The sequence below is a fragment of the Quercus robur genome, chromosome 9, assembly GCF_932294415.1.
Source record: "Quercus robur chromosome 9, dhQueRobu3.1, whole genome shotgun sequence".
Classification (NCBI taxonomy): domain Eukaryota; kingdom Viridiplantae; phylum Streptophyta; class Magnoliopsida; order Fagales; family Fagaceae; genus Quercus; species Quercus robur.
This window is the reverse complement of record NC_065542.1, coordinates 43,673,890-43,692,202: the sequence shown is the minus strand read 5'-3', so window position 1 is coordinate 43,692,202 and position 18,313 is coordinate 43,673,890. Positions and strand designations below refer to the sequence as shown.

The window sequence follows — 18,313 nt, the reverse complement described above, 5'->3', positions numbered from 1 at the left end:
GGGATTGGTATCTCCTGTGTGCATAAATGCTTGGAATGCATGGAATGGAGGGGGTTTGGGATTTTTAACTAATATCTAAAACAAAACAAAACAAAAAATCACAATTTGTCAATTATCAAAATAATATGTCATGAGCTCAATCAGACCATGGGATTAAAAGATATGGAAAAATCACATTTTAATGGCTAAAGATGCATCCGCATGATGGAGTCTAATTACATGTGATTATGGACAAAAAAATTTGATTAGTTCCATGAGGAATTAATTTGAACTAAAAATTTGTCATAATTCTACTAGATTAGATTTAAAATATAATCATGAGGTGCACACATAATCACATTAGACTTAACAACTAATTTTCCTACAATTTCAATTTTGAATTCAAACTTCTCCGGGCCTTCTATAAATAGAGGATGTGATTCACTATTCCCCTATAGCTCTATAAGAAGTGAGCTCTATGTGGTAATCTTTCAAGAATTAATTAAACTTTTCTTCTTTCCTTTTTTTTTTTTTTTTTTTTTTTAAATTATTTTATAATGATTCTTTTGTATATAACAGAATGCACAATAGTAATCTAATGTTTTCCAAGGTTTTTCTAATAGTCCAATACTTTTGACATCATGCGAAATTGCACAGTAATGGTCTAATACTTTTCATGATGCAATAGTAGTAACTTTAAAAGAAAACCTTGAGATTAATATATATTTTGTGGCTTTTAGTTTTTTTATTACTCAATAATTAGGAAAGAATGAAAATACCAAAATGTGTCAATCAGTTGAGTTATAAAGCTATTAACATTTTTTTTTTTTTTGTGGTTTATGAATTTATTAAAAGCTTTTTCTAATTGTGTACTTTTTTTAAGGGTTATTTGTGTGTTAAGTATGACCACTGCCACTGGTTGGTATTTGAGTAATTGATAAGTTTTAGTTTTTATTTTTAGAAATATTTTTTCTTTAATTTTATATTTTAAAATTAATTTATTTTTGTAAATTAATTAGTAATTGTCAAATTCGCAACTAAACTGATATCCCACTGGTTAAACCAATAAGCCGGTATATTGGTCTTTTTAATGGTTTGATGCTTGACACAATTATGATAACTATGGTTTAAAACCTTTATTTTTTAGGAAAACTATGGTTTAAACTTTACAACTATTTTTTACTAGATATATATATATTTGAATTTTACTCACCTACGGATCTTACGGTAGTGATTCTAGTGACTTTATGTTTGCTAAATTTTTTTCTTCAATGTTTAGAAAATTTAAGTTGTACTTAGCGATTTAATCAAGCCTTTTTTTTTTTTTTTTTGGGATAGGAATCAAGTCAATTTTGTTGTTGACTTGTTGGTCTTTGTGTATGGTATTTTTGTATGACCTTTAAAAAGTTAACACATTATTCTAGTATTTTTGTATGACCTTTAACAAGTCATTGTGTATAGTATTTTTGGTCACTATGTTCTAAGACCTTAAAAGGAAGATGCAATAGCCAATGAAAGAACCTTCTCAATTAGTTATCTATTATGGGTTTGGTTAATAGATGATCTTATCGCATTTGTTAATGGAAGATTTTAACGTCCCTTTAATTAGAAAAATAAAAAGCTGTTAAAAACTTAGTTACTTAATTTTTTTTTTTTTTAAAAAAAACCAATTATATTTTACGGTTTACTCATAATGGGTTCCCTTACCCTAATTATTATGTAAAAGTTAATAACCATTTAATTAATGCAAAGGTTGAGTAACTTAAATGTTAAGAAGGCCTTAAAAGGAAGATGCAATAAGTGAATAAGAACTTTTTCAACTAGTTATATATTATGGATTCGGTTAATGGAACATTCTAATGCCCCTTTAATTGGAAATTAAAAAAAAAAAAAAAAAAAAAAAACTGTTAAAAAGTTAGTTACTTTTTTTTCTTATAAAAATTATTTAAAAATATTTCATAAACCCTTAAGAGAGCATTAATTAACTTTTCACATATATTATTTATTATTCAAGAAAAAAAAACAGTTTTAGTTTACTCAATTTCTTACAGGGCTTGAAAAAAAAAATCTAAAAAACTTTTTTCCCATATAATTTATTGAGGGGAAAAAAAAAACCAGTTAATAGGTCTTGAGAAAAGAGATACGTTGGGGTGAGAGAGGCTCGAACTCTCGACCTCAGGATAACTCAGAAGCTATGAGACCTACGCGCTAGCCAACTGCGCCACCACCCCCGTTGTTTTCTTACGTTGTTTAATATCTATAAATAACTTATTTGTAAAGACTAAATTTCTTCCATGGAATCTAGGCCGAGCCCAAGTCGGCGTCGTTTCAAAACAAAACCCTAACCCAGTAATCGCTTCTCTTCCCTCCTCGAGTCCACTCAGTCTCTCTCTCTCTCTCTGTCATATTAACAAAAACTCACAGAAAACCAAAAACAGAGGGCTTTTCCATTTTGAGCCTCTCTAAGAGAACACACAGAAAAGAGAGGCAAAAAAATAAAAGAAGATATGGATTCAGACGAAGGAAAGCTATTCATAGGAGGCATAGCATGGGACACCAGCGAAGAAACCTTGACTGAGTACTTTACCCAGTACGGTCAAGTCACCCAAGCCGTTATCATGCGCGAGAAACCCACTGGTCGCCCTCGTGGTTTTGGCTTTGTTGTCTTCTCTGACCCTTCTGTTCTTGACCGTGTCCTCCAGGATAGGCACACCATCGATGGCCGCACCGTTAGTCCCTTTCCTCCCTCTATTTGCATTCACTTTCTTGTTTCAATTTTTTTTTGCATCTGGGTTTTGGTTTTTTTTTTTTTTTTTTTTTTGGGTTGGCCTTAAGTTTTGATTTTGAGTTGTTTTGGTTTCTGGGTTTGTTTTGGGTTGGCATTAAGTTTTGATTTTGAGTTGTTTTGGTTTCTGGGTTTTGCTTATTTTTTGTTGGGTTGGCTTCAAATTTTGATTTTTAGTTGTTTTTGGTTTCTGGGTTTTTTTTTTTTTTTTTTGGTTGGGTTGTCAAGTCCAATGGCTTATTATCTTTGAATTGCTTTGTCGATTCTGTTGAATTTTTGTGATATCTAATGGGTTCTGCCTATATTCATCTGTTTGTGCCTGTGGACATTGGGTTTGCCCTTTGCGGTTCCTTAAGTATGCTGAAAATCATGAAAATAACAGGGTTTAGGACAATTTTACCAGTTTTATGATAGGAAATCTGCAAAGGTTTAGCATTACCAAGTAGTGGAGCCAAACTAGTTACAAGTTGTTTCCTGGTTATCTTGGCCTTGCAAGAAACTTGTATACATACTTGTAATCCATAGCATCTCCTCATTGAGGAAACAACTCATAACTTTTCTCTCTCTAGTTCTCTTTCTCAATTCTCCCTTCTTCTTCTTGGAGGGTGACTACCTCAAATTAAGTTTATTTCATCCATTCCTTTTCATTTCCCCTAGAAACCGGTTTGATCCATGACATGGTCTGTTGAATAATTAACTTCACTTCCACGCTAACTTTTTTGGAATTATTTTTACAACCCTATAACGTGTGGTTAAGTGTTTCATTATAGGGTTTTACTACCGTATGCCGTTAGGGCATGCATTAGTAAACCATTTTAGAAAGCTCTTTATGGGAAAATGAAAACTAACTTTTTTGACGGTTTTTTCAATTTCCTATAAAAAGTTATCTAAAATAGTTCATTAATGTATTCCCTTGGACAGACCCTTCATTATATCGGGTTTGGTCACTGTAGTAATTTATTTTGATTTCATTATCATTACTCTTGGTTACTGGCCGGGGGGGGGGAGGGGTCTTTCTTTTTCCTCTGTTTGGTTTCCTTTTGTGTGGTTTAGAAATTATAAAAATACATTCTTTATAACAAGCTCACTTATGTTTGGGTAAAAGGGATGAGACTTGCTCTTACAATTATGTAACTTCATTTGTTTATTAGATTTTCATATTTCTGTTGGCTATGTGTATACTTGTTCGTAATTTTTATTTTATTTTAGGGTTCTGTCATCTTCTATTAGTTTTTCTCTATCAGTTTACCCTGTTAATAATTATTTTTCATTAGTAATGGTCACTTTCACAAATGTTTTGCCTCTTCATTCCTTCATTTGGGTTTCATTTTGTTGAATTGTTTAGGACAAGCACCTTATCCATGGTCAAACATGAATAGTCTTTCATCCCTCAATGATTCAATAGTTAATAAAAATTATTTTAGTGTTATTTTGCATGTGTTTGAGATTTTGTTTATTTTTCAAAAGGGTTTTCTTTTATGTATTTTTGTATTAATTTATTGCAGATGTACTACTATTTCTTTATGGGTATTCCTTACTTGACAATAATATTTTGCAGTCACTTGATTGCTTTCTGGAGTTTGCCATTTGCAAAATTTTTTTTTATTTTTTTTATTTTTATTTTATAAAAAAAATGGGTTCGTGTTTTCTTCATCATTGCTAATGAATATATTATGCATGGGAATGTCAACGTTGTTTCCATGTTGCCTCCACATGATAGGAAAGAAAAAAAAATTATGTTTTAAGGAAACAAATTGCATATTAGTAAGGATAACCATGAACAAGTTTTTTTTTTTTGGTATTGTGAGAGAGCATGAGCAAAATAATGTCTGTGTCTTCTTTTTGTTTCCTTTGTTTTCTTATTGGTCTATTGGTATTTCATCTTTTCTTTAGGTTACTGATAAATTGTATATGAGAGAGAGAGAGAGAGCCTAGGAAGCGAAATCTTCCTTAAGTTAGCTTGCTGCTACTTGTATCGCCATTTTTTTCTTTATATTATGGAGGGTGGCATAGGTTAAATAGTTTTTAAATAATGTGTGCAAAATGCACCCACAAAGAGATGAAAATGATCTTTTTTGGTTCTTGCGTGAAAGGATTATCCAATTGTTAAAATAAACTTGTTGGGCACATTGTAAAATTTTGTTTTCCTAGATCATTGTATATATATACATGAACAGCATGCTTGTATATGTCTTTTTACACTTGTTATGTCCCTCCAGTCATTAAAATTTCATTTCAACTACACAGGTGGAGGCAAAAAGGGCTCTATCAAGGGAAGAACAGCAAACTTCCTCTAGAACTGGAAATTTTAACACTGGCAGAACCTCTGGAGGGGGAGGAAATTTTAAGACAAAAAAAATATTTGTTGGAGGATTGCCTTCCAACCTGGCAGAAGATGGATTTCGTCAGTATTTTGAAACTTATGGACAAGTAACTGATGTGGTAATAATGTATGACCAGAACACTCAACGGCCTCGTGGTTTTGGTTTCATAACATTTGACACTGAGGATGCAGTTGATAGAGTTCTTCATAAGACCTTCCATGACTTGAATGGTAAATCAGTCGAGGTAAAACGAGCCCTTCCCAAAGATGCAAATCCAGGTGGTGGGGGCCGTAGTGGGGGCTATCAAGGTTATGGGGCCTCTGGTGCAAATACAAATACGTTTGATGGTCGAACAGATGGAAGTAGATATATGCAGCCTCAAACTGCTGCAGGTGGTTTTCCGCCATATTCTGGCTATGGTGGAGCAGGTTATGGTTATGGAGCTGCTAATAGTGGAGTCGGTTATGGTGGTTATGGCAGTTATGGTGTTAGTGGTTATGGAACTGCAAATGCTGGATTTGGCGGTCCCATGGGGGCATATGGAAACCCAAATGCCCCTAATGCTGGTTATGGAACTGGGGGGCCAGGTGCAGTAAAAAATACTTGGACAAATCAAACTCCTTCTGGGTATGGCACATCAGGCTATGGTGGAAGTGCTGGGTATGGAACTGCAGCCTGGAATGCTCCAGGTAGTGGTGGTGCTGTTTCTGCTCCAAGGGGTCAATCCCCAAGTGCAGCTTCTGGGTATGGGAATCAAGGCTATGGATATGGTAGTTATGGTGGAAGTGACGGTTCTTATTCTGGTGGGTATGGGGCTACAGGGGGACGTGCTGGAAGTGCCCCAAGTAGCAATGCTGGTGGTGGTGCTGGTGGTGGAGAGCAACATGGAATGGGTGGTAGCTACATGGGAAGTGGCTATGGTGACACAAATGGAAATTCGGGGTACTCCAATGCAGCATGGAGATCTGACCCTTCACAAGCCACTGGGGGTTATGGTGGTGGATACGGTGCTGCTCAGTCCAGGCAGACTTAACATTAGTGATCCAATGGTTTGATTTTCTGTCGAAGGAACTGTTATGCAGGAGGTTGTACTTGCTATTAGCAAGGATGGCAACGGAATTGAGATTGTTTCGATTACTTTCTTCTCACTGGTGTATGCAACTGGTTTGATTGCTTTATTTCTGTTAGTATATTGTGATGGGTAGTTTCTATTAGTAGTTTTATTTGTTCTATTACCTTTATATAAGGAAGGTTTGAAGTTTTGCTATAGTGGGTATGAGCTGGTCCTATTTCTGTGCTATCCTCTATGTATGATTGTTCCTTGCTTCCTCCCTCTCTTTTTTTCCTTGATAAGTGTTACTGTTCCTTGCTTCTATTACCAGTCCCCAGCCCTTGCCTCTCCAATTTCTTGGTTTCTTATTAAAATATGTGACTGGGGCATCAACTATGTTGTTCTTTTTGTCTCTTCATTATTATATTATTCTTTATTTTACTTTCACTAGTTTTTTACTATTGAATACCCAACAGGAGGGACTTATATTGAAGTTTTTCATGTATTATTATTTTAATTTTTTATGGATAATATTTTTCATGTATTACTCTGCGACTAAGTTTTAAATATAAGACGCTAGTAGAGCTTTATATTTGGTTCTGCTCTCGCGAGTTCAACATATTTTGAACTCGTTATGCTTTTCTTTTTTTTCTTTTTTTGAAAGAACTCGTTAATCTTATTAGATGTTCATAATTTTGAAAAATTATACATTCTAAATTAATGTACGGCTTTGATTCCAACTGATTTTTATTCCAAGATCTATTAAATATACGTAAAACTTCAATATATTTGCGTTTGACTCTGAAAGAAGAGGTTACGGTACGGCTAGGCTTCTTTTAAATTTAAAAGAAATTTGCTTTGACTTGGTTAAAAACTAGCTGCCTAATCAATATTTTTGGTTTACTGCTGAATTTTGCTCCAACAATATTACAAACAACTATTTTCACACTCAATTTCACAGCTCTCTGACTTATACAATTGTAAGTAGTTGATAAAAAGTAACAAGTTTCACAAGTTAGTGGTGGGTAGACAATGTCAAACACTCACAATCGCACAAGTTAACAATTGTGAAATTGGGTATGCAACTGGATGTTTCTCAAGAATTATTCATTTGTGGTATATTCAGCCTGCAGGTGTAGCATCTGATACTGTTTGCTTGGCTTTAAGGAATCTATCTAATGCATTTTCTTTGATTCTCGAATTAAAGATTTGGCATGTCCTTGTGAAATGGAAATAAGAATCGGAAAACACATCCATCGGGTTCGAAAATAACATAAAGCTTTTTAAAAACATCATGAGAAAAGCTTTTCAAAAACATCATGAGAAAAGCCCAAAAGGCGATATCTTTGCGGATTTGATGCCTTCTAGAAGGCTTCTACGAACTTCTTGTTGGGAACAAGATCAGTGAGTGTCATTTTGGACATTCTCCGCAGCCTGCATAAAGTTGAAAATCTTAACATCTTGAAATGTGGAATTATATCACCGGAACTTTAGGACTTACTGTCTGCTATTCTTTTTTTTCGTTGAATAGCTGCTTTTAAACCAAGAAGCTCCTATATATCTGGGTAGGAAATAACCCAAAGCCTTCCGGTCTTGTAATGAGATAAAACACATGACTGGGCTGTAAGTTGTAACAGTAGAAACATCGAATGGCCTGATGATAATGACATCAGTTACCTTACCAAGAATGTGCAAATTCCAAATACATAGACCTTAATTACGCAAAGTTCTTTTTTTGGTAAATAGGGAAATATATTAGCTAAACAGAAGGAACAACTAGATACAAATGTCTGAAGAAATATCCGAATCTACAAAGGACTTAATACAGTCGGGGGGAGGAAAACAAAACAAATCAGTAGTCCAAGTCCGTTAAAAGGAAGCTAAAGTATTCACACATTTGTTTGCTTTCATGAACACATGTTTTATGTGAGGGATCCTCCTCAATTGACACTAGTAGCAGTAGGGGTAAATTTCTCAAGGGAGAGAATTATACCAAGGATAACAAGTGAACAAGGCATTAGATAGTGATCAACCGGTGGGTTGATCGGAGGTACTGCAAAGATTAAGTTGGTGAAAATTTTATGGAAAGAGAATTTTTTGTGTACATACCTCCTTTGATTCAAAAGGGGTATTTTTATGTTTTTCTCGGGTGGGGTTGGTAACAAGTTCTCTACATGTGGAAGTCTAACAAACCACTATTCCCCAGGTCGATTGAGGGGATATGATTCAAAGGTACTCACCTAATGCTGTATAATGTGGGTTTATCACATTGCATTTAATACAAAAGGGGTGGCAATAGGTCGTGGTAATCAATGCTAACATGATGGTGCAAAGACTTTCTTTCAATTAGGAACGAAACCAAGATTTCGAGTTAGGAGAGCACCAATTAATTTAACAAATTATTAACAAAGACAAAAACATAAAATCATTGTTTTGTAATATATTACAATGCAATTATCTACTAACAAAAACAAAGACACAAAACATCATTATTTCTTATTTCATTAGAGTATTCACATCAGTTCGTGCAAAAATTCATGTCTAGTTTAGCATAAGCACCTACTTTTTCTATTTTTACATACTCACTTTTCAAAACACTCCACATCATATTTTACATTACATTTCATTAAAATGCTATTACTTTGTCAATTTTTTATTTATTATCCCAAATCATATCTCTCTCTCTCTTCATCAACCAAAAACCACTACCCTAAATCTAAAGAATTACTAAAATCTTCATTTGCCTATAGCAATTGTGTAAATTTACATAATTACTATAGCACAAATTTTTTATTTTATTTTATTTTTAATAATGATACATAGACTGATGTGGGCATATTTTGAGATTGATTGAACAAATTTGGGATTTTATACTATTTTACAACAACTGATGCAAATACTCTTACAATGAAATCAATGTAAAAATTGTAGGGCCTCAGGGACCAAGATTTTCGGAAGAGGGCCCAAATATAAAGTTTAAAGATTATACCAATTTTCTTTTTCTCTTCTTGATTGGAATTACAACATTGTCATCATCACTCTATTTCCATCACTCAGAAACACCTTCTTTTCTTTCTTTTTTTCGTTCTCACTCACCCATCACTCATTTTGTTGAGGTATGGGCGATGAGAACTAAGCCAAACATGCATCTTAGGTGTGGGACCCATCCAAAATGAGTAATGGGTGATGGAAATTGAGCATTAGTTGTTGGAAATTGCCTAAACCAAACGGGCTCTTGGTCAATGAGCTCAAGGAAGTATGGGATCAATCCAATGGCCTGTGGCTAAGCACTTTTATCTGAGTTTCCTCCCAGAGACATAATCGGTGCAGAAAGTACATTGATTAAAGGGGTAAGGTAAAGTTGTTACCTTTGGACCAAGCACCCTTTAGGTTTAAAGTTGGCCAAGGGGGTTCGTTGGACTTAGGCCCCAATGCCCTTGTTCAACATTAGGCTTCGACCTTAACGATCCCTTTTTGACACTCTTCAATGGTCACCTAAGCTTCCGCTCTTCCGGAACTTACTAGATGAGTGGGATCTTGACACATACACTACCAATTAGGCCCCCAATTACAGTCACTACTCATGCTCTTTAAATACCCTTTCTCCAATCCTCATTTCTCTCCTCCTCTCTCTCATGTCCTTAGCATTCTCTCTTATTTTCCAATCTCGCTTCAATGGTTGGTCTCTTGCTCTTCAATCTTGTAAATATCATACCAGTACTACTCACTAAACCTGAAACGTACTAGAGAATATACAAATCTATACCAACTTGTACTGGCAGTAGCCACAGTACCAAGATTTTTGAAGTGTTTTGGTCAGTTTAATGATTCAATTGGTAAAAGAAAAATAACTAAAAAAAATTTCAAGATAAGGTCCTAAAACATGTTATTTGAGCAAAAACCTTAGGTTAAAGTACTTAGGCTAATATTTTGTCATCAGCCCTCAACTCCCTATGTGTTTGTTTAGAGGTGAAATAAGATGGATGGAAAACTTTTGAGAGAAAATAGAAATGAAAACTTTTTGGAGTGTGTTTGGTTGAGTGGGGAGGAAGGAAAATAAATGGTAGGACTCAGGTGTTTTCTCCTCGGGCCTACCAAAAAGTTTTCTCCCCAAAATGGAGAGAAAACTGAAGTGAAAAATTGGACATCATTTTTGGACGAAAATGCCCCTGTGCAGTTGCACATGAGCTTGTCCACACTGATCTTCTTCTTTTTTTTCTTCTTTATTTCTTTTTCTTTCCTTTGGATGCTGCCTCTTTTTTTTTTTTTTTTTTTTTTTTGATTTACAGCCTTACAGGGCAGGCTTTGTACACGTCTAGTGCTCATATATATATATATATATATATATATATATATATATATATATTTTTTTTTTTTTTTTTCTTTTGCTTTCTTTTATGTTTTGTTTTTGTTTAGATGTGATTTTTTTTTCTAGACATGATTTTTATTTTTTAATAAATTTAGGTGATTGATTTTTTTTTTTTTTGGTTGTTTATCACTTTTTTGGTTTTAATTAGGCATCATTTTTTAACAAAGGTATATACATAAATTTATACAAACTCACTTTTTCCATCCTTCTACTTTTCCACTCCTAACCAAACAAAAATGAGGGAAATTAAAATCTTTTCTATCCTCCCACTTTTCCATCCTTCCACCATTTTCTATTCTCTCACTTTTCTACACCTCTAACCAATTGGACCCTAAATAAGAAACTGCAACCCCCATCTCCATACATGTGGATTTTAAATGGTACGTTTATAAACATATAAATAAGTAAATACATACATACATACACACACACACACACACATATATATATAAAGTTAAAATACAAAAAATTATATTTGGTCCTCTTAGATTAAAAACTAGCATTTCCAAATTGAAAGCTGGCCAAAAAATCAAATCAAATCAAATAATCACTTAACCTACATGCGTTTGGCATTACATTTTGTGTTTGATGTTTGGACTTAAAAGTAAAAAACTTGAGAGTTTGAGTTTTGAGTGATGTTGTATTTCATGTTTCCACTTAAAGGATCTTTTGAGTGCTTTGTTTTTTAATTAATAACACTAATTGATTTTTGGTATATATATTGGATATATAAGGATAATAAAAATGATTTTCAACTTCATTTAATGTTATTTCCTTTATAAAATTGTTGCACTTCTAATAACCTTTGTATATTTATTGCAATTATAGTAACAATCATTTTCAATAATAAATTTTATTTAACTAGGCTTCACAACAAAAGAAAATATAATTTTCTAATGGATTTTTTGATTTTGTGCATTGAAAATAAATTATAACGACATTTGGTCCAAAATCAATTATAAATTATTGTTATAATAGTAAACCAAAAAAAAAGAGTCAAGTTCCATTTTGATAAATCACAAATAATTAAGTAGTAATGTATTAAGAAAAAATCATTTTATATCTTTTCTTCTGTTTACATTTTGTTAATATTGACTATATGCCAATTTATTTTTCATATATTAATTAAGTTTGAATTTTAGTTTGTTTTATGTGGGGCCCGGCCCAAAAATGATGGGCTATTCCAAACGCAGGCCCAGCCGAGGAGCGTCCTGGCCGAAGAGAAGCCTCATATGAAGCGTTACTCAATCCCAATAGCGCCAAGGAGACCTGTCCGAGGAGTAACTCCTCCTCGGACATCATGAAGCCCAGATGAGGAACTTTCCCCAGCCATTTCAGCTCATCTTCACAACATATAAAAAGAATTAAATCCAAAATATCTCATGGAAGGCTACCACCACATTAATTGCGCCCCAACCACCCTCTTGGCCGCATTAATGAGGAAAAGACACCTGAACAGTACCGCCTTGGCCTCTGCAACTCACAAAGGGACTGATGAGGGCGTCTGATGGGACAGGTGCTCAAGTGGATGCTTAGATGATCAACAGGTGTAAGGTTGAGATGAAAAGAAGAGAACTATATAATGTAGTGGAGTCCCTTAAAGAAGGGGACAGAAAAACTGTATCAGGAACAAAAAGAAATAAAATCATACTTGAGAAAGATCCATTCTGGTGTTTTTATTTTCCTTTTGCAAACAATACTATCCATGCGTTAGACCGAACAAGTTCACTGAGACTAAGTTCTTTGACCCATCCTCTACAAATATTTATTGTGGGTTGCGCTTTGGGCCAAGACCTAATCAACATAAGTTGGGCCAGGAAAATCGTGCAACTACAATTGGCGCCGTCTGTGGGGAGAACTAAGGCATTAGCTAGTACAGCGGTCGAGCATGGCAGAGCTAGGCCCGCACCAGGAAGATCCTCACCAAGCTGACTCCCAACGAACACAACCCGCCGAGTCCCAAAGGCAAAATAACCCAACCAACCCAGGCGGCAAGGGGAATTGTGAGGGAAGTGTGCATACTATCCGGACGAGCCAGAGTCACACTCAAACAGGAAGTCACGTGTCTCAGAGGCGAAATAGTCACCAGGCCATGCAGCGAGAGATAGATGACCTAAAAAGGAAGTTACGACGTGTACAGCGAAGACGATCTCCCACTGACTCAGGCGAGTCTTCTAATGCGGAGGACGTGAGTTACAGACAAAGGTCAAGGACCCCCCCCAAGTGAGACCTTTTCTTACGAAAAGGAACCACGCCCAGTACGGAAGTATGAGAGCCCATCCAGCAAAGGTTCGGGGAACGACGCCATGAAGAAGGCGCTGGATCAGGTCTCGAGGTCACCCTTCACGAGTAGAATCGAAGGGGCTAAGCTTCCAAGACGCTTCAACGAACCGGTGTTCGCCATCTATACCGGCAGAACAGACCCGGTAGAACACGTGAGTCAGTTTAACCAAAAAATGGCGATCTATTCGCAAAACGAAGCCCTAATGTGCAAGATCTTCCCATCCAGCTTGGGATCGATGGCAATGAGGTGGTTCAACAGCCTGAAGACAAACTCCGTAGGCTCCTACAAGCAGCTCACTCAAGCTTTTTGCTCCCGTTTTATTACAAACACCAGAGTCCCTCGACCTCTCAGTTCGCTACTGTCCTTATCCATGCACGAAGGAGAAACCCTGAAAGCGTACTCGGATAGGTATTAGGAGGTGTATAACGATTTAGATGACAACCATGATAATGTTGCTATCAGCACGTTCAAAAGCGGCCTCCCCACCGGGCATGGCTTAAGGAAATCCCTCACCGGAAAACCAGTTACTAACGTCCAACAGCTAATGGATAGGATCGACAAGTACAAAAGAGTGGAGGAGGATCAGCTGTAAGGGAAGGGAAAGGAGAAGGTTATCCCCCTTAAAGCAAATGATTTCAGGACGAAACGTCACAATCATGGTCATCAGAGGAGAGATTTTCCGCGACAGGCTGGGCAGAGCAACCCGCAAACAGTGAATGCCGTATTCAGAGAGCCGGTACAACAAGTACTGGAGAAAGTAAGGGATGAACCCTATTTCAGATGGCCGGGAAAGATGGCTGGAGACCCTGCCAAACGTAATCAGAACTTGTATTGCCACTATCATCAGGACCACGGGCATACTACTGAGGACTGCAGGAATCTGTGGAATCACCTGGATCAATTGGTCCGAGAAGGAAAGCTACGTCACCTGCTGCACCCATCGAGCGGCCATTCCAGCCAAGCAACACAAGAACCTCGAAGGGACGTGTCTTTAAGACCCCCCACCGGGACGATACATGTCATCCTCGTTGCACCGGGAAGAACTGGGCCACCCATCCCCAGGGTATTAGCCGTGGATCGCCTTCCCTCCGAGGGCAGGCAAAGGGAGCCCAAAAAGTTAAAAAAGGGAAGCTCTTTGATACTGGGATTCTCGGATGAGGATAAGAGAGGAACAATTCAACCTCACGATGATGCCTTGGTGGTCACCTTGCGGATTGGGGGTTTCGATGTGAAAAGGGTGTTAGTAGACTCTGGAATTGCGGTGGAGATAATGTACCCCGACCTATACAAGGGGCTGAACTTGAAGCCGGAAGATTTGACAGCTTATGACTCCCCCCTTCTCAGCTTCGAGGGGAAGATTGTTACGCCAAAGGGGCAAATCCGACTGCCCGTATAGACTGGGGCGGAAGTGGTGGAGGTGAATTTTATCGTGGTCGACGCTTATTCACCCTACACCGCGATAGTTGCAAGGCCATGGATCCACAGCCTAAAGGCCGTGACCTCCACACTTCACCAAAAAGTAAAATACCCATCCAGAGGACGAGTGGAAGAGATCCGAGGAGATCAGGCCGTGGCCAGGAAGTGTGTGGTGGCCGCCATTTTACATCGGCCCTTGGTCGAGTCCTCGGTCCCAAAGAGCTTATAGCAACCAACCTCCTCGGCAAAGCAAAACGAGGGGCTGGCCGAGGAGATAAGGTGTGAAGGTTTAGATAAGGTTGCTGTCAGCAATGACTCGGAGAAGTTCTTTCAGGTCGGCTCTGAATTGCCCTCTCAAGAAAAGGAGGAACTGGTCATATTTCTCAGAGAAAATGTCGACGTATTCGCTTGGGACGCCTACGATGCCCCGGGAGTTGATCCTAGCCTCATCTGTCACCACCTGAACGTCAACCCCTCTTCCACTCCGAGGAAGCAGCCACCCCGACGCTCTTCAAAGGAACACGCTAGTGCCGTAAGAGACGAGGTGGCAAAATTTAAAAGAGCAGGGGCTATCAAAGAGGTCTTTTATCCCGAATGGTTGGCGAACACAGTGGTGGTAAGGAAGAAGACGGGGAAGTGGAGGGTCTGCGTGGACTTCACGGACCTGAACAAGGCGTGCCCCAAGGACCCCTTCCCTCTACCCAAAATCGATCGATTGGTGGATGCAACCGTGGGGCACCCTCGAATGAGCTTCCTGGACGCCTTCCAGGGCTATCAACAGATACCCCTTGCGCTAGAGGACCAAGAGAAAACGGCTTTCATGACGCCCATCGAAAATTATCATTATAAGGTGATGTCATTCGGGCTAAAGAACGCGGGCTCAACCTACCAAAGGATGATGACTCGGATGTTCGAGCCACAACTGGGCAAGATCATTGAGGTGTATATAGACGATATGGTTGTGAAGAGTAAGAGGGTGTCCGAGCACGTGAAAGACCTTGGAACAGTCTTCGCTATCTTAAGGGAGCACCGGTTGCGGCTGAATGCCTCCAAATGTTCATTCGGGGTCGGGTCTGGGAAATTCCTAGGTTACATGGTCACCCACAGGGGAATAGAAGTAAGTCCCGACCAAATCAAAGCCATTAACAGTCTACAGACTCCTCGGAACCCGAAGGAGGTGCAGAAGCTCACTGGCATGATTGCGGCATTAAACCGGTTCATATCGCGATCGGCGGATCGATGTCGGCCTTTTTACCTCCTGATAAACAAGTGGAAAAAGTTCAAATGGTCGGAGGATTGCGTTCAGGCTTTCCAGCAGCTTAAGGACTACCTGTCCCGACCACCCATCATGTCCAGTCCTGAGGCAGACGAGGTGCTGTTTGCCTACATCGCCGTAGCTCCCCACGCAGTAAGCCTGGTACTAATACGGGATGATAATGGGGTGCAGCGACCGGTGTACTATGTGAGCAAATCACTACATGAGGCCGAGGTGCGATACCTACCTTTAGAAAAGGCAATTCTGGCGATAGTGCATGCAACCCGGAAGCTTCCTCATTACTTTCAGGCGCATACGGTCATCGTTCTGACTCAGCTTCCCCTTCGAGCCGTGCTTCGAAGCGCTGACTACACAGGAAGGATCGCCATGTGGAGTGCTCTTTTGGGGGCTTTTGATATTAAATATATGCCCAGACCCTCCGTCAAAGGACAGGTCCTCGCAGACTTGGTAGCGGAGTTTGCTGAGCCCTCTATAGAAACGATGACCGAGAAGAAAGACCTGGGTGGAAAACTGGTTGGCACAGTTTCAGCCGGGGAGACCATGCATTGGAAGGTCTACGTGGATGGCGCGGCCAACCAGAGAGGATCAGGAGTTGGGATAGTTTTAATATCGCCGGACGGCGCTGTCATTGAAAAATCATTAAGACTCGGATTCTCGGCTACGAACAATGAAGCCGAATACGAAGCCTTACTTCAAGGAATGGCAATGGTTCAAATATTGGGTGGAAGAGTAATAGAAGCCTTCTCGGACTCCAGATTAGTGGTCGGACAAGTGATGGGAGAGCTAGAAGCTCGAGATACCAGGATGCAAGAGTATCTGGGACAAGTCAAACGGCTACAGACGAGTTTTGAATCCTTCAGTCTGACGCACATCTCCAGGAGCGTAAACACTCATGCAGACTCGCTGGCCACTCTTGCCACGTCCTCGGCACGTAATTTGCCACGAATGATCCTAGTCGAAGATCTAGCCAAGGCCAGTCCCATCAGCGGAAACCCGACCCAAGTCCATTAGATTAGACAGAGCCCCAGTTGGATGGACCCCATAAGGAATTTCCTCCAAGACGATATCCTACCGGAAGAAAAACTAGAAGCCGAGAAGATACGTAGAAATGCTCCTCGTTTTTGGCTATCAGAGGACCGCAAACTTTATCGGCGCTCCTACTCTGGACCGTACTTACTCTGCGTACATCCAGAAGAGTCCGAGTCTCTTCTTGAGGAGTTGCATGAGGGAGTATGTGGAAGTCACACCGGAGGAAGATCGCTGGCGCACAGGGCACTCACCCAAGGATACTGGTGGTCGAACATGCAGAGACAGGCCCAGGAATATGCTAAGAAGTGCGATTAGTGCCAAAGATTCGCCCCGAATATCCACCAACCCGGAGGGGTTCTCAACCCACTCTCCAGTCCATGGTCGTTCGCGCAATGGGGTCTTGATATTGTCGGGCCTTTCCCCAAGGCTGCGGGGAACAAGCGATACATAATAGTCGGAACCGATTACTTCACTAAATGGGTGGAGGCTGAACCTTTGGCCAACATCAGGGACGTGGACGCCCAGAAATTCATCTGGAAGAACATTATCACCCGCTTCGGAACTCCGAGAACACTCATTTCCGACAATGGTCTTCAGTTTGACAGCAAGAATTTTAGGGAGTATTGCCGTGAATTTGGGATCATTAATCAATATTCCACCCCCGCATACCCCCAAGGAAATGGGCAAGTCGAGGCCGTAAACAAGGTCATAGTGAACGGATTGAAGAAAAGACTGGATGAGTCAAAGGGGAGATGGGTAGAAGAACTACCGCACGTCTTGTGGACCTATCGGACAACGCCGCGGCGTTCAACCGGTGAAACCCCCTTCTCAATGACTTATGGGGCTGAGGCCGTGCTTCCGATCGAGAACAATTTCCCCACGTTGAGGTCTAGCTCGTTTACCCCAAGCGATAACGATGAGTTGCTAGGAAGAAGTCTGGACCTAGCCGAGGAAAGAAGGGAAAAGGCCACGATTCACATGGCCTATTATCACCAGAAGCTGAGACAAGGGTATGATGCTAACGTCAAATTGCGGCCTTTGGGTCCAGGTGATCTCGTGATGAGGAAGATTCTTGGCAGCGCAAAGAACCCCACTTGGGGCAAGTTAGGGCCCAATTGGGAGGGACCATACCGTGTCACGTCCGTGGCCGGAATAGGCGCCTACTACCTAGAAGATTTGGATGAAAAAGCTGTACCTCGACCATGGAATGTAAATAATCTCAGAAGATATTGTTATTAATGAGAATGGCTTAGCATACGTTTTCTTTCATGACTGTCCGCTGCTTGCTGTTCCACTAACAACTATTTATAAGTCTTAAACAGAACCAAGGCCTTGCATGGTCCTCGGACTCAAGCCTATGGGAAAATTAATACTTAAGGCAACTATCCATAAGTTTTGGACAGAACCAAGGCCTTGCATGGTCCTCGGACTCAAGCCTATGGGGAAACCAAATGCACGAGAGAAAAACCATAAGTCTTAAACAGAACCAAGGCCTTGCATGGTCCTCGGACTCAAGCCTATGGGGAAATTAATACTTAAGGCAACTATCCATAAGTTTTGGACAGAACCAAGGCCTTGCATGGTCCTCGGACTCAAGCCTATGGGGAAACCAAATGCACGAGAGAAAAACCATAAGTCTTAAACAGAACCAAGGCCTTGCATGGTCCTCGGACTCAAGCCTATGGGGAAATTAATACTTAAGGCAACTATCCATAAGTTTTGGACAGAACCAAGGCCTTGCATGGTCCTCGGACTCAAGCCTATGGGGAAACCAAATGCACGAGAGAAAAACCATAAGTC

The 18,313-nt window shown here is 39.4% G+C and overlaps 1 protein-coding gene and 1 non-coding gene across 2 annotated transcripts; one reads left to right on the top strand and one right to left on the bottom strand.

Annotated features, from left to right (window-relative positions):
* Positions 1 to 2,125: 2,125 nt before the first annotated feature.
* Positions 2,126 to 2,210, bottom strand: TRNAM-CAU (transfer RNA methionine (anticodon CAU)). The gene is given in 2 exon segments: positions 2,126 to 2,161; positions 2,173 to 2,210. It is a non-coding gene; the product is annotated as a tRNA-Met (tRNA).
* Positions 2,211 to 2,288: 78 nt separating this feature from the next.
* LOC126698555 (heterogeneous nuclear ribonucleoprotein 1-like) lies at positions 2,289 to 6,357 on the top strand. Its single transcript, XM_050395864.1, has 2 exons — positions 2,289 to 2,708; positions 5,012 to 6,357. The coding sequence occupies exons 1-2, from the start codon at positions 2,487 to 2,489 to the stop codon at positions 6,119 to 6,121; spliced, it is 1,332 nt and encodes a 443-aa protein (XP_050251821.1). The 5' UTR covers positions 2,289 to 2,486; the 3' UTR covers positions 6,122 to 6,357.
* Positions 6,358 to 18,313: the final 11,956 nt, after the last annotated feature.